General features: G+C 47.7%; 5 protein-coding genes across 5 annotated transcripts; 2 read left to right on the forward strand and 3 right to left on the reverse strand.

The window, feature by feature from the left end:
* Positions 1–329: 329 nt before the first annotated feature.
* C8R40DRAFT_742593 (cyclin-like protein) lies at positions 330–2487 on the reverse strand. Its single transcript, XM_046236072.1, has 5 exons — positions 2379–2487; positions 1502–2326; positions 910–1449; positions 720–857; positions 330–651 (listed from the first exon to the last, which is right to left on the reverse strand). Exons 1-5 carry the CDS (start codon positions 2394–2396, stop codon positions 463–465), a joined length of 1710 nt encoding a protein of 569 aa, XP_046080494.1. The 5' UTR covers positions 2397–2487; the 3' UTR covers positions 330–462.
* A 951-nt stretch (positions 2488–3438) lies between these two features.
* C8R40DRAFT_1059438 (chaperonin 10-like protein) lies at positions 3439–4737 on the forward strand (the record flags this gene model as incomplete). The annotated part of the gene is made up of 4 exons (XM_046225264.1): positions 3439–3567; positions 3633–3674; positions 3739–3860; positions 3915–4737. The coding sequence occupies 4 exons, from the start codon at positions 3439–3441 to the stop codon at positions 4735–4737; spliced, it is 1116 nt and encodes a 371-aa protein (XP_046080495.1).
* Positions 4738–5022: 285 nt separating this feature from the next.
* C8R40DRAFT_1176733 (Lon protease C-terminal proteolytic domain-containing protein) lies at positions 5023–8825 on the reverse strand (the record flags this gene model as incomplete). The annotated part of the gene is made up of 7 exons (XM_046232559.1): positions 5023–5339; positions 5397–5664; positions 5716–6102; positions 6158–6296; positions 6353–6499; positions 6566–6733; positions 6796–8825. The coding sequence occupies 7 exons, from the start codon at positions 8823–8825 to the stop codon at positions 5023–5025; spliced, it is 3456 nt and encodes a 1151-aa protein (XP_046080496.1).
* Positions 8826–9652: 827 nt separating this feature from the next.
* On the forward strand, positions 9653–11127 carry C8R40DRAFT_1176734 (uncharacterized protein; the record flags this gene model as incomplete). Its single annotated transcript, XM_046232560.1, has 6 exons — positions 9653–9831; positions 9890–10091; positions 10153–10255; positions 10306–10459; positions 10512–10623; positions 10675–11127. The coding sequence occupies 6 exons, from the start codon at positions 9653–9655 to the stop codon at positions 11125–11127; spliced, it is 1203 nt and encodes a 400-aa protein (XP_046080497.1).
* A 193-nt stretch (positions 11128–11320) lies between these two features.
* C8R40DRAFT_741903 (cyclin-like protein) lies at positions 11321–13532 on the reverse strand. Its single transcript, XM_046236070.1, has 5 exons — positions 13407–13532; positions 12505–13356; positions 11911–12453; positions 11718–11855; positions 11321–11660 (listed from the first exon to the last, which is right to left on the reverse strand). The coding sequence occupies exons 1-5, from the start codon at positions 13422–13424 to the stop codon at positions 11514–11516; spliced, it is 1698 nt and encodes a 565-aa protein (XP_046080498.1). The 5' UTR covers positions 13425–13532; the 3' UTR covers positions 11321–11513.
* Positions 13533–13557: the final 25 nt, after the last annotated feature.

Consider the following 13557-nt stretch of genomic DNA (forward strand, 5'->3'; position numbering starts at 1 on the left):
AAAACAAGCGATATGCGCATAAGTAAAAAAAACAAAGCGAAACATACTTACAATAAGAGCAACGTCGAAAGTGCTCGTGAATTTGGGAGGATCGTGGGTATGCGGGCAAACAAAGAAGACGACGAAGGGATTTGGGGGATAGGGACGGGGAAAGTATAGCGATAGGATGTTGGAATTCCAAACACGAATAAGCCATGGACGAAAACAATAATCATACTATGAATGTGAGTCGAATCGTTGAAAAGTACAGTCCCCGGGAAAATAAAGAGGTTGCGGGGGTATGAAAAGATGCGTGGGATGGTAGAACATAGATGCAATGCGATGTCGATGCAATATGGTAACGGTGACGAAAGTAAGATGGAACAAATGAGGATTGGACTCCAGAACGTAAGTTGAACATTATGAAACGACGATAGGTGATTGACATGCTGAAAGAAAAGTATCGTCTGTGCACAGTCCGTTTTACTTGGTCCTTAGGCCTAAAACTTGTTCCGCCACCAATAATTCATCGTCTTCCCCATCTTCGACGAACCCATTCTGCGCCCGATGCGCCTGACAGTCCGCTTTAAGGGCAGGCAGCTCTGCTTTCAGATCGACCGGGATCCCCTCCTGCCACCTGTTCATCGCCCAGCGCCTCATGAATACGCTAACCTAGAGTTTGAGAACGGGTAATGTCAAACTAAAGCTTTCTACGTAGACCAACCTAATTGGCAACATACCTTCATGTACTTCCGGCGGGCATACTTGCGGTAGAAAGACTCGTGTTTGATAGGCTTCAGGATATAGTTCAACATCAAATTCGCTGTTGGTATCAACACACTCTCAGAATAGGTAGAATAATGGGCCAAGTTCGGGGTCTAAAATATGAACTTAGGTAAGTTGAAATGGAGGATCGGGCAGACGACGTACCCAAATTTCGCTACCAAGACTAATACGCGCAAGCCACATCGCAGCGGCAGCGAGCAGACTGGGTGGTGCAGCAATAAGCCTCCATTCCAAACAAGCAATCTCGAGAAGGTATTTTGCAATCGTCCTGGCCTTCACATTGTAGTCGTCTGCTTTACTGACACGTCGAAGAAAATGCACGGGATTCGCGTAATTGAGGTTCCAGTTCAAGGTTTTCAATACGTATCGCTCAGCCCCGAAAACATCTGCGACAGAGTAGGAAGCTTCGGTTTGAGCGAGGAATTCCTCCGCAGAAGGACAGACAATTTCCTCCACTTTGGCAGCAATGAACATTGACGTCACACCTACAAGTTGGAGTCTAGCGAGAGAGACGACACGGGCCGAAAGGAAACGGTCGACAATGTTCATGCAAAGGAAAAGCGTTTCGGGAAGTAAGCGGAAACGCTCTTGTAACTCAATGAGCCAATCGAAAAGAATACCACGCATGGTCCATCCGAGATCTTTTTGATTCGCCATATAGTTAGGATTAGGCATAGTTTGTACCTATAGAAAGATTAGCGTGGGTAACAGACGGAAGTAATCACAGGCCACAAACCTCTATCTTCTTGAAGTATTCGAAAATTTCCACAACGTATTCGCTAACCATGACCGGGTCATCTCCATCGTCTTGATCAAGGTCATCCCAATCCGGGCCATTTGGGTCCGCTTCAACCTCCTCCTCTAAGGCATCAAGTTCATGCTGATCAGCCCATTGCTCTTCAACAGCATCCTCTGGGGCATCTGAAGATGTTCTCGCCTTCTTGAAGACACGCTCGGCTTCGAGATCATCGTCGGCGGCCTGATGAGCAGATCGACGAGCGGATGTACGAGTGTGAGGTATGTCGCGCAGGTTGGCAAGAGATTTCGGAATGGTGAGGGCAGGCAAAACTTTGCGAGGCGGTGGATCAACGATCATGGCGGTGTCGTCAATCTCTTGAGATTCGGCGATTTCACCTAAAGGCTCGTTGTTGTCGACAAGGGTACTAGTCGTCGACTGCCTGGTACTAGCGACTGTCCGAAGGGGTTGCCGAACGGTCTTGGACTTGTTGATGACCACACCGTCAAACTTCTGAGCGATCTCCTTGTTTTTACCCTTGCCACCAGGTTTATTGTTCGCGACCAAGGATGTGACCTCGCCGAGAGCCTCTCGCTTTCGTTTTGAAACAGGATGGTCGCTTTTTGGATCGCCATTAACGCTGATCTTGGCTCTGGAAGCCGCAGTTGCACCGGTAGCACGATTGACGATGCTATATGTAGCACCACTATTGTTGGCGGAAGAGGATGGGGGTTTCGCGCGGGTGTTTATTCGTGAAGGACGTGCGTTGGCATTTTCAGCATCTTTTGCTGTTGCCGTGCGTGTGTTTCGCAGCGCACGACGTGTCTGTTTGCGCTAATCAAAAATGAAGTCGACCTCATGAGATGGATTGGCTCACAGGTACAATAGTGGACATCAAAGGTCACTGGCTTCCTCGCTGAGGAAAAGCAATGATATGAAGAGAAAAGTGAAGAGGTGAGAGTCGCTGTGGAAGCCGAGGATGGCGAAAACAATTCAAATGTTATCCCAAACTGCACGTGCAGAACAAATATGGAACAACACGATCTCGCGTTAGCGCGATTAGTCACATGCTCGCGATTCAACTTTCGATCCAGCAGTCAGACTCGTAGTTGAACGAAGTCCAACGTTGAAGCAGGTTGAAGCTGAAATTTTTGGTATTTCGTCGAAGAAGACCTCGAGAGCTCTGATCAAACATTTTAATTCCGTCAATAAACGACTTCCGCGGGACTTTTTTTTTCCAAACTGGTGAAAACAGGCGAAGAAAGCTCAAAGTCTTCATCAGTCCTTGAAAATTGATTGAGGCACCGTTCTCGAGGGTGGTGGTCTCCAGTCTAAGCCTATGCTACTGTATATGTGTATGTTCCTGAGAATGCCTATAGTGACTTCAAACTTGACTTGAAATGTAATAGGTTCAACACCGTGACACTCACGACCGGGTCTGGCGCCGAACTGTTATATTGTGACTTCGCTATTTTCCTTTTCTATTTGTACGGAAGTCGAGATTTATTTGTCGGCGCCGCCGCCTTCGTATTTTCCTGCTCTGTGATCTGTGTACTTTCATAGTAGGATTCCACGGACTCAAATGATGAACAGATATCGTTGTGGCTCGGTAATATCGCGTCAAAATGGTGCGCCGTCAATGACGGAAATCTACGCTATCATTGCCTGATCATTGCTCTGAAACTCCACCATTGGAACAATTCGGGAGTCACTTTGTTAGCATTACTTGGTCGAGGAGCGTGAAGAAGCCAAACTCTTGTGACTTAAACGTGGGGCCTCTCAGTCAAGGAGCCAATCGAGAGGAGTAGAACTTTCTATCGACATTCTATTCTTTACAACCCACGGGTCCTGTCACGGATCCTAATCGCTTCCAAGCGCCTTAGATCCCTAGTACAAATATAAAGCATCGATTAGAACTCGGATTCCCCATCTCAAAAATGGCCGCAGTTGAAATCCCCACCAATATCCGCGCTGTCCAAGTTCAACCTGACAAGACCGTCAAAGTAATACAAATTCCCTTTGGTCAAGATGACCTGGTGAAGAATCTTCCGGAAGACCAGCTCATTGTAAGTATCCATTGAATTTATGTGGTCGTTGTCGCTGATCAAGAATGCCGATAACGGATACATAGATTCGTGTCCGTGCAGTGGCATTAAATCCCACGGATTGGAAGGTAAGTTAAACACCATCAACATCTTTCAATTGCAAGTCTTGTTGACGATGATAATATTCTCCAGCACGGAATTGGCGAATGGGGAGCCGCTGGTACCATTCTCGGCTGCGACAGTGCAGGCGACGTTGTGAAAGTCGGATCTGCTGTGAAGCACTTGAAAGTTGGAGACCGTGTAGCTGGTTTCAAGTACGATCCTTTATCTCACCTCCCAACAAATATCTCACTCTCTATCTACTACAGCTACGGCGGTTCATACCAAACCAACAATGGAGCCTACGCTGAATTCGTCCGACTCTACGCCTCGGTAACGTTTAAGCTGCCTGATGAGCTCAGCTACGAAGAAGGAGCCTCACTGCCCATTCCCCATCTCACCGCCGTGCAGGTTTTCTACATGCGGCTCAATATTCCCAAGCCCTTCAGCCCTCCCGCTGCCGAGAAAGAGATCATCCTCATCTGGGGCGGCTCGACTGCTGTCGGGCATAATGCCATCCAACTCGCGCGCACCTCCGGTTTGCGTGTCTTTGTCACCGCGTCGCCCGCTGTACATGAAGAATTGAAGACTCTCGGAGCAGAGCAAACCTTCGATTACAAAGCCGTAGACGTCGTCAAACAGATCCAGGATGCTGCTGGAGAACGAGGCATCATCTACGCGATCGATACTGTCGGAGAGCTAAGTACCACCAACAGCACCATTGACGCATTATCTCTCTCTCGCAGCGGCCATCTCGTCTCGATCCTTCCCCCGGATCCATCCTCCGTAAACCGTCGCAAGGACGTCAAGGTCGAGTTCAGCCTTGTTTACACTTTGCTCGGCCTCGATTTCACCTTTGCTAGTGCATTCAAATATGATGCAATACCAGAGGACAAAGCTCTTTCGCTTGAGTACGTATCAACTTATATGCCCCGTGTTCTCGAGGGATGGAAGGCTGGACAAGGAAGTACTTCGTTGAAACCACAGCGTTTGAGAAAATTGGAGGGAGGGCTGGAAAAGATCGAGGAGGGATTGAAAATCATGAGGGATGGCAAATATGGAAGAGAGAAGTTGGTCTATACCATTGCCTGAACCCCGAATACAGGATGGCAAAGAACTGTATTTGTATATCTGCTTATCTGACTGTCTTTCGCATGTGTACCCAAAAACAATGCTATCTGTCTACCACAATGTGTACAAGTGAAGGAGCTGGGTGGAATATCTTGACGTATTATGCTACAGATGTGATGGCGTCGGTGGTGACTAGTAACTAGTAACTATAGAAAGCAACAAACACAAAATCCACATCTAAATGTGGACGGAAAGCAGTAGTGTAGTGTATAGCACAGATGAAAACGGTAGTACATCCCAAATCAATTAATTTCCGGAGGACTCGGGAAACCTCTCTTTTTCCTTGACCTGAACGCTATCCGCCCACCGTGATACAACATCCTCGCCTGAACCTTCAACCACAGCACCACCAAACACCTCCTTTAGGACCTCCCTAACATCTTCTACGTATATCAGTTTGATTCCTTCCTTCACGCTGTCGGGTACGTTCTCTTCGATATCAGCCCGGTTAGCAGCAGGAGCCAAAATAGTCTTGATGCCAGCACGGTGGGCAGCAAGGATTTTCTCCTTTAATCCACCCACAGGAAGAACGTGTCCTGCGAGTGATATTTCTCCTGTCATAGCTACGATAATGCGTCGAAAATTAGGAAGTACGAGAGGCGAAATGATATTGAACTTACCGACATCCCCCCTGACACCTACTCCGGATCCAAGACTAACCAACGCACTCAAGATCGCAGTTCCAGCGCTTGGTCCCTCCTTCCCAATACTTCCCTCCGGCATATGTATATGCACATCCCGATTTACTAGCCATTGTTCGTCTGGGGACGATGTTATACGAAGATCATAGGCATGTGCCTTCACCCATGATAGAGCAATCTGGGCCGATTCGCGGATGACTTCACCGAGTTTACCGGTCAAGATGATGGATCCTTTGCCAGGGGTAGTCTACGCACTGGAGTAAGCAAAGAAGACGAATCACTCCAAGAGTACACCTACCAAAGTCTCGATAGGCATCACAGCTCCACTCCCATTACCCAAGTAGCCCAACCCCGTACTGACTCCTTTGACCAATCTTCCGGGTCCCTCATACATCCGATCCTTTTGATACACAGGAGGCCCGACATAATCTTTGAGATTATCTGCTGTTATCCGAACATGTACGGAAGTAGGGATAACTAGCGGAGCTCGCTTCTCAGTCGTAGTTGGGTGAATCTTCTGGTCGTGCTCAGGATCAGGATCGGCGAGTGGGGTTAGGGGTGCCTCAGAACTGTGTTCCGTAACTGGAGTAACGGCGGCGGCGGCGGCGTCTGCTGGTAGTGGAGGTTCAGGTAACTTTTCTTCGCCGAGGTCTTGGACGATCTTCAATGCGGTCTTGCGGTAAATCTAGAAGGTTCAGGAATTAGTAGTAGGTCATGTATCGAGCAAATTTTTTACGTACTTTCTCAACCATCTTCTTCAAATTTCGAACACCACTTTCCCTGGCATACCATTTGATCAATGAATCAATCGCGGAACGTTCCACCACGACGTCAGCGTCTTGAAGACCGGCAGAGGCTTTCGCCTGAGGAGCAAGGTATCTATTGAAAACCGTATAAGCTATCGGGGAATGAGAAGGCGGATTCTTCGTCCAAACCTTTCTGCGATGACCCTTTTCTCCTCACTGACATACCCACTGACCTCAAGAACTTCCATACGGTCTAACAAAGGCGCTGGGATGGCTGAAAGATTGTTTGCAGTACAGACAAACAATACTCGAGAAAGATCTATCGGAAGATCAAGGCTGTAAACAGTAACGATCCTTGAGTTTGTTTTGAAGGCGGAAATAAGTTGGAAGTTCAACACGCACTAATGATCTAAGAACTCTTTATTTTGTTCAGGGTCCAGCATTTCCAGTAAAGCGCTAGACGGATCGCCATTGTGTCCTCTTCCGAGCTTATCGATTTCGTCTATAAGAACAAGAGGGTTCGAAGTTCCAACTCGTTTGAGAGCTTGGACCATTTTTCCAGGAAGGGCACTAAGGGGAAGTGACATTAGCTTTGGTTCTATGAACTTTGCATGAGCGAAATGCGTGCTCACCCGACATAGGTTCTTCTGTGCCCTTTGATCTCAGCAACATCACCCAGTCCACCGACCGAGAATCGGAAGAACTCGCGACCGACTGCTCTCGCAAGAGATTTACCAACCGAAGTCTTACCAACACCTGGTGGTCCATGTAAAAGTATGATTTTGCCTTCAGGTGTGGGAAGTCTGTCGTTTTGAGCAGGGGGAGGAGGAGGTACGGATTTGTTGGATTCCAAAGATGACGACGAGTCGACAACAGGATCCAGATTTTGAGCAACGGAAGACGCAGACTCAAGACTGCCTCTGAGTTTTCCTACTGCAACGAATTCCAATATTCTCTCCTTCAACTCTTTCAAACCGTAATGATCTTCTTCTAAAACCTGTCTGGCAGCTTCCACGCTGTACCGGGTAGGTGTATAAACACCCCAAGGGAGCTGAGTGATCCATTCAAGGTACGTCCTGGTCACGTTGGCCTCGCTTGCGCTAGGTTCCAAAGACGCGAGCTTGTTGAGCTCTTCGTCGAAGACCTTCCGGACCGGCGCAGGCATAGCCAGCTGCGCCGCTCGATCCTTGAATTTTTGTAACAGCTTATCCTTCCCATCTGACTCGAGTCCCAATTCCTTCTTGATACCCTTCAGCTGTTCCATGAGATAATACTCGCGTTGACGTTTAGCAATTTTGGTGTCCACGTCTTTGGAAATTTTGTTCTGGAGCTGAGCGTTGATCAATTCCTTTTTCAGGACCACTAATGCCTTGCCGAGCCTGTTGGCCACATCCACTTCTTCCAAAACCTCCTGCAGTTCGCCTGATGTACCGCTAGATACAGCAGCAGCAAAGTCAGCTAATCGGTCTGGTTCGTCGAAGACGTTGGAGGCAACCTGGTTGATAGAGAAGTTGGTAATTTGGTCCCGGAAGAGAGGGTTCAACTGCGCAATGTCCTTGAACACGGTCACTATTTCAGCAGTAAGAGCACGTATATGCTGAGAGGATTTAGTATAGGGCAAAGTTGGGTAATGCACAGTGTTAACAACAGATACTGGGTGCGAGTTGAGGAAGGACGTGATCGGTGAGAATCGGCCGGACGTGGGGGTCTCGTCAGTAGGTGTTTGGGGAGGAGTAGCAGTTTGAATCTCTGGTGGTTGATCATCCTCTACAAGCTCAACACGAGCCTCCGTGGGTTCCGATGCAGTCCCATTTTTGAGGAGTTCAGTGATCAGGATCCTCCGATGTGGGTACAGAACAGCAGTGAGGTACTCCTCTGTGTCCTCACCAGAAGACTTATCCACGTCCTTGTTTCCTTCTGAAGAAGCGGTAGGGTTTGGGTTCGCGCTAAACACAGAGGTTATCTGAGCAAAGACGCCAACTTCATGAACTTCATCTAAGCTCGAAATAACATCCTTATCTAGCGCTTCACCCTGGCCGTCCTTTCCTTCTTCTTCCCTGAGTAGAAAAGCGCCGAGATACGGCTGCCCTCGCGCCATCATATCCCTGACTGCACGTACAACAGCGGGGTTTTTTATCACGACCGCTTTGTAGAAGCCTGGGAAAAGAGGACGACGGGCAATAGGGAGAGCCAGAACGGTTGGGTAATTCGTCGGGACAGTCGGTTTGGTCAATGACTTGTTGTTTCCGGAAGACGAAGCGGGAGGCGTTGAATCCGAGTCACTCTCACCTCCCTCGGAGTTAGTCCCTTCTATACTACTAGCCTTGACTTCTTCGGTTGAGGTATTGTCTTCTGTTTCGTCTGATTCTTTGCCTACTCCCTTGCCATCCTTCCCTGAACCTGAACCCGAACTATTGATCCACCTTGGACCTGCGCCGCCACTACCAATTCTAGGAGTACGTCTCATCATTGTATTGGGTGACGAAGAGAAGGTTCGAGAGGTGGGTCCCGCGAGAGACATCATCCATCTCGAACTCCTGGTAGAATTATTGAAGAACGAAGCCAGCAAGCTCCTGCGAGAACAGTGAGAAGAGAGCGGTTGTGCAACAGATGTGGGAGCGGACGACGACGCAGAGGCAAACCTCCGCCCGAGTCTATTCATTTTGGACCTCTAGACTGTGTATCTCCGTAATATCGAAATGCTCGCCCGTGTGCTGTCGAAAAAGATTTGTGATGACCTAGTGGGAGAGGATACAAGGAGGAGCGTCAGCTACGATAAAAGTCAGGCAATACACTTCCTGATTGCTAAGAGAAAGAGAAAGCAAAGGAAATTGATTGGCCGGAAGGAGACGCGTAAAGGTTAGTGAGCAGCGAGCTTACCAATTTTATCTGATACCGATAAGATAATCAAGGTTTTAAGCGCTCAGTCAAGCGCTGATCATGACAATTTCTTCCTCAGGCTGTCCCCAGGTACTCAATACTCAACTTTTCCTAACTTTCCCTTGATCGGGGAGACTGAGAGAGAGACAGTGTGCTTTATATAGCCGAAATACACGCCACCTCGATTTGAACGTTAAAACCTTCTAGGTGGCGGTTTCGAGTCGCAACGAGACTCAGATCTCAATACCCCTCACAAAAGTCTCTGTGCCGATAACCTCGGAGTACGAACACCTATCAATGGGATTTGCGTGCTATGCACAGGAATTATTCAACAGCTGGACATATGTATTTCATTAGAACCTAGATCCCGAACATCGACCCCGAGTGTTGAGACTTGCAGATATGAATCCTGTAGAAATCTGACCACTAAAACAGGTACGGGGAGGCAAAGCCCAGAGAGACTATGAAGGGACTCGAAACATTGATATGCAATGCACTTGATCCATTTCTTAGGTCTGTGCGCATTTGGTGTCGATATATATATCATGTCCTCCCACTTGACGTTGCAGTTCAACCTCCCCAGCCCTCCTCCCAATCATCCTCAGTAGAATGTCAAGTGCTATAGATGATTTGCTCGTTGCCCAGCTACAGGAAAACATCATCACTTACTCCATTGGCGGTATCTTCTGCGGTTCGTACCCTCTTGCTAACGAGATTCCATCTGACTCAAATCAATCTGTTCCAGGAATATACACTGTCCTAGCTATTATCGCTGCATATATCCTGTTGTACGCACTAATTATCAATGTCCATCGCTGTTGTTAGTCTTACATAAATTCCTACTAGCCAACAAGGCTTACGCTACTCCCTTGCTCGTTCGGTGCTATTTATTTTGAACGTAGCCATGTTCGTCGGTCAGACGGGCAATCTTGTCGCCGTCATTGTTTCGGAACTCAAAATCTTACGGGGATTGGGGGAGACATTTTACGACCCCACTCAGGCATTAGAGCGCTGGGAAGTCGCAATCGTCGTTTTCTCCCGAATGAATGTGCGTTGACCGATATTTTGTGACAATTCAGTATATTCGATTCAAGCGTCCATTCTTTTAGTATCTTCTCAGTGATGCGATTGTAATTTGGCGAGCTTGGATACTCTATGATGACCGACTTTACCTTCGTATCTTGCTCATCCTTTGCGGCTTGGGCTCACTAAGTTGAGACTCCCCCTTACTTTTTCTTCCAGGAGCTGACAGATTCTAATAGTCGGCGTTTCGCTGGATTCAGCATTCGTTCTGAAACAAGCATTTTCAAATGGGACCGGCGAAGCAACCGCATTAACCAAAATTCGGGTTCTCATGCCAGTAATGCTTCTAATCACCAATTTCATTGCCACTAGCATCATCGCTTTCAAGGTTTGGTAAGTGTTTGAGCCTTCTGTTTCCTGGATGGCGTGTTGAAATTCAGAACAGGGAGTATAGGCGCAGTATCAAGATCAATTTAGGTAACCAGAAACGCAAAACTAGCGTAGAACAGGTCTTGATTCTCCTGTTGGAAACTGGTTTGGTTTATTGTGCATGCTGGGTAAGTGTATCCACACTGAATTTCTAAAGATCTCTCATTCAAAGTTATCAGATTGTCACGATAATTTCCTTAACACCGGGCACACTTTCATTCATGGGCCAAAATGTCTTTGCGACGATGTACCCAAACTTGACCGTGAGCTTAGACTATAATATCAACGGGGGAGAGGAGTTTACGTTTAGGATTTTGCAGGCCATTTACCCAACCCTCGTTATAATTTTCGTCGCGGCTCGAAAATCCTACTCTGAATTATCCATTAACGTGTCTCAAACATTACAATTCGCGGTCCCGACCCCTGCAGATATCGTATTTCAGAAATCAGATACTGAGGGCTCTCCGCCTTTTGTCGCTACAAAGATAGCAGGAATACCTGATTTCGACGGTGCAAGTCTGGACAGATCCCTAGGAGAGATTCGAACAGATAGCATTCGGATGAACTTATCATCGACCTCTGTGTCTAACGCGGTGGATCCAGACTTGCACCCAGTGGAGGAGTCACGATAGACCACGGGCTTTGGGAAAATTCGTCCTCATATTTAGTAAATAGGTCATCGTTTTCATAACTAGTAGATAGAAACTAGATAATTCGTTACAAATAAGATGCAGTGCGCAGATTGAATGGTTGAAAAAGTTGTATGTGAGTGATTGTGTTGCGAACATACGATTACAAATGGAGATGAGAGATTGAAAGGAATAAATGATAAAATATATACACCAAGCACCACTTGAAGAAGATCGATATGCGTAAATATGCGTCGCAGGCATTAGTCCATCCTTGGCTTTTATCTTACGCGGCATAAGATATCTGCAACGATCCAACAAGTGAAACAGCGAAAAGGTGTCGCTTTATGGACGCGATAGGCGAGCCAGATGAGATTTGAGTTAGACAATCAAGTGTGGCGCGGCTCCCCAGCTGCAATTTTAGCGTTCCGGCTTTCCACGATCTCCGTTTTGATTCCAGGCAGTTCGGCAATGAGATCCACTTCCGCTCCCGCCTCAAATCGCGCCAAAGCCCACTTGCGCACATAGACACTGCACTATCGAAGACATGAGCATTAGCATATATACCAGGGGGAAGATATCGTTCAACTCACCTTCATGAACTTCCTTGACGCATACTTTTTGTATAAAACTTCGACCTGCACAGGGGAAATAACGGAGGAGAGCAGGACCTCTGCAACGGGGATGATTTCTCGTTCCTTATACGAGGTGTAATGAATGAGATTGTGTGTCTGAAAGCCACATTTCAGCAAGTGGAAGAATGTCAATCAAGCTCACTGAACTCACCCATTCTTCACGACCTAAGGTGAGGCGCGCAAGCCAAAGAGACGTAGCAGCAACAAGGGATGACGGCGTCGCGACCAGCTCGGGCGCGAAGCAGGCAAGTTCCAGTAAATATTTTGCAAACGTTCTCGCAACGGGATCGAGATCGTCAGCTTTGCTACCTCGTCGCAACCACGACATAGGACCAGGGAAACTCAAGTCCCAGTCGATTGTCTTGAGGACATACCGCTCTGCCTTGCATATTTCGTCGGCACTATAAATCTCTCCGGTGAGGAGCACCAGTTCTTCCGTCGAAGGCGCGACACCTTCTTCAAACTTGACAGCGGCACAGAAACAGGATACTCCTACCAGCTGAAGCTTTGAGAGTGCTACTGTTGGCCGGAGAGATAGGAAGCGGTCCATAACGTTGACAAACAAGAAGAAGGACTCTGCAAGGAAGTTGTATCGGGAATGAATAGACAAAATCCACTCGATCAGGATAAAACGCTTCTCCCAGTCCAGTTCAGAGTGGTAGTCCATGTAGTCTGGTGTGGGCGCTGTTCTTATCTAAGAGTAGCAATACATCAGATCGATCTCGATGAAGGGCGAAAGACAAACCTCGAGCTCCTTCATGTATTCCATAATTTCGTGTACATATTCTGGGGCCATAAATGGATCTTCTGCGTCATCTGCATCAAGATCATCCCAGAGACCAGCGCCGTCTTCGTCTTCGTGAACATCAGCAAGTTCGGTGGCTATTCTATCTTCATCCAGCTGAGAATCATCAAGAGTGGTCGGTAGCCTAGGGGTCACACGAGCAACAGGTTGTCGATCTTCTCTATCTTCAGTTATGCGCTTCTTGAAAACAGGTTCTCGGTCTACATCATCTCTCAGAGACGCAGGAGCACGAGGAAGTAGGTCCTTGTGGGCGGAAGTTTGTGGTACGAGCTTGAAAATGGCTGGTTGGGTGGCATGTAAAGGTGCTGGAGCTCGAGTTTCGTCAATCATGACCTCGTCCCTATCGTCATCTTCCTTAATAATCCCCAGGATCTGTCTGTCGCCGGCGACAGGTTTAGACCGGAGCGGCTTTTGTATACTTGCTGTTCCACCAACATCACGCAGAGGAGCACGAACAGTTTTGCTAGTAAGTCTCGACTTGCTAGCTGTAGCAGTAGGACCAGCCTTGTCTCCACTGGTGGCTTTTTCTTTGCCCTTTGCCGATGCCTTGGGTTTCCCACTGTTTGACTCCGTGACCTCTCCCAAAATCTCTCGCTTCCTCTTCACTGATGTTTTTTCGCCCCCAGTCTCGACTGTTTTCGCTCTCGAAGCGACGGTGGTAGCAGTAGCTCGAGCATTCTCAGCTAGTAGGCTACTGGCCTGTGTTCTAGCGCGGGTCATAATCCTGGACGGCTTGGCATTGGCATTCTCGCTATCCTTGGTCACTTTAGTTCCTCGGGTGGTTCGGCGAACCTTGAAAACGATATAAGCAGAGATAGAAATGAAGAATAGAGAAAACAGACCGGGATATTTGAAGACATTCAAGAGGCAGAGGAGAGGGTAAGGTAGATGGAGCAAGGAGTAGATGAGAGAGATGAAGAAGGTAGTCAAGTTGAGAGCGTAAACTTCAAGTTCAAACAGAAGCCGAAATGACCATTTCAACGACACACGTGA

The sequence above is a fragment of the Lentinula edodes genome (assembly GCF_021015755.1).
Source record: "Lentinula edodes strain Le(Bin) 0899 ss11 chromosome Unknown C8R40scaffold_55, whole genome shotgun sequence".
NCBI classification, from domain to species: domain Eukaryota; kingdom Fungi; phylum Basidiomycota; class Agaricomycetes; order Agaricales; family Omphalotaceae; genus Lentinula; species Lentinula edodes.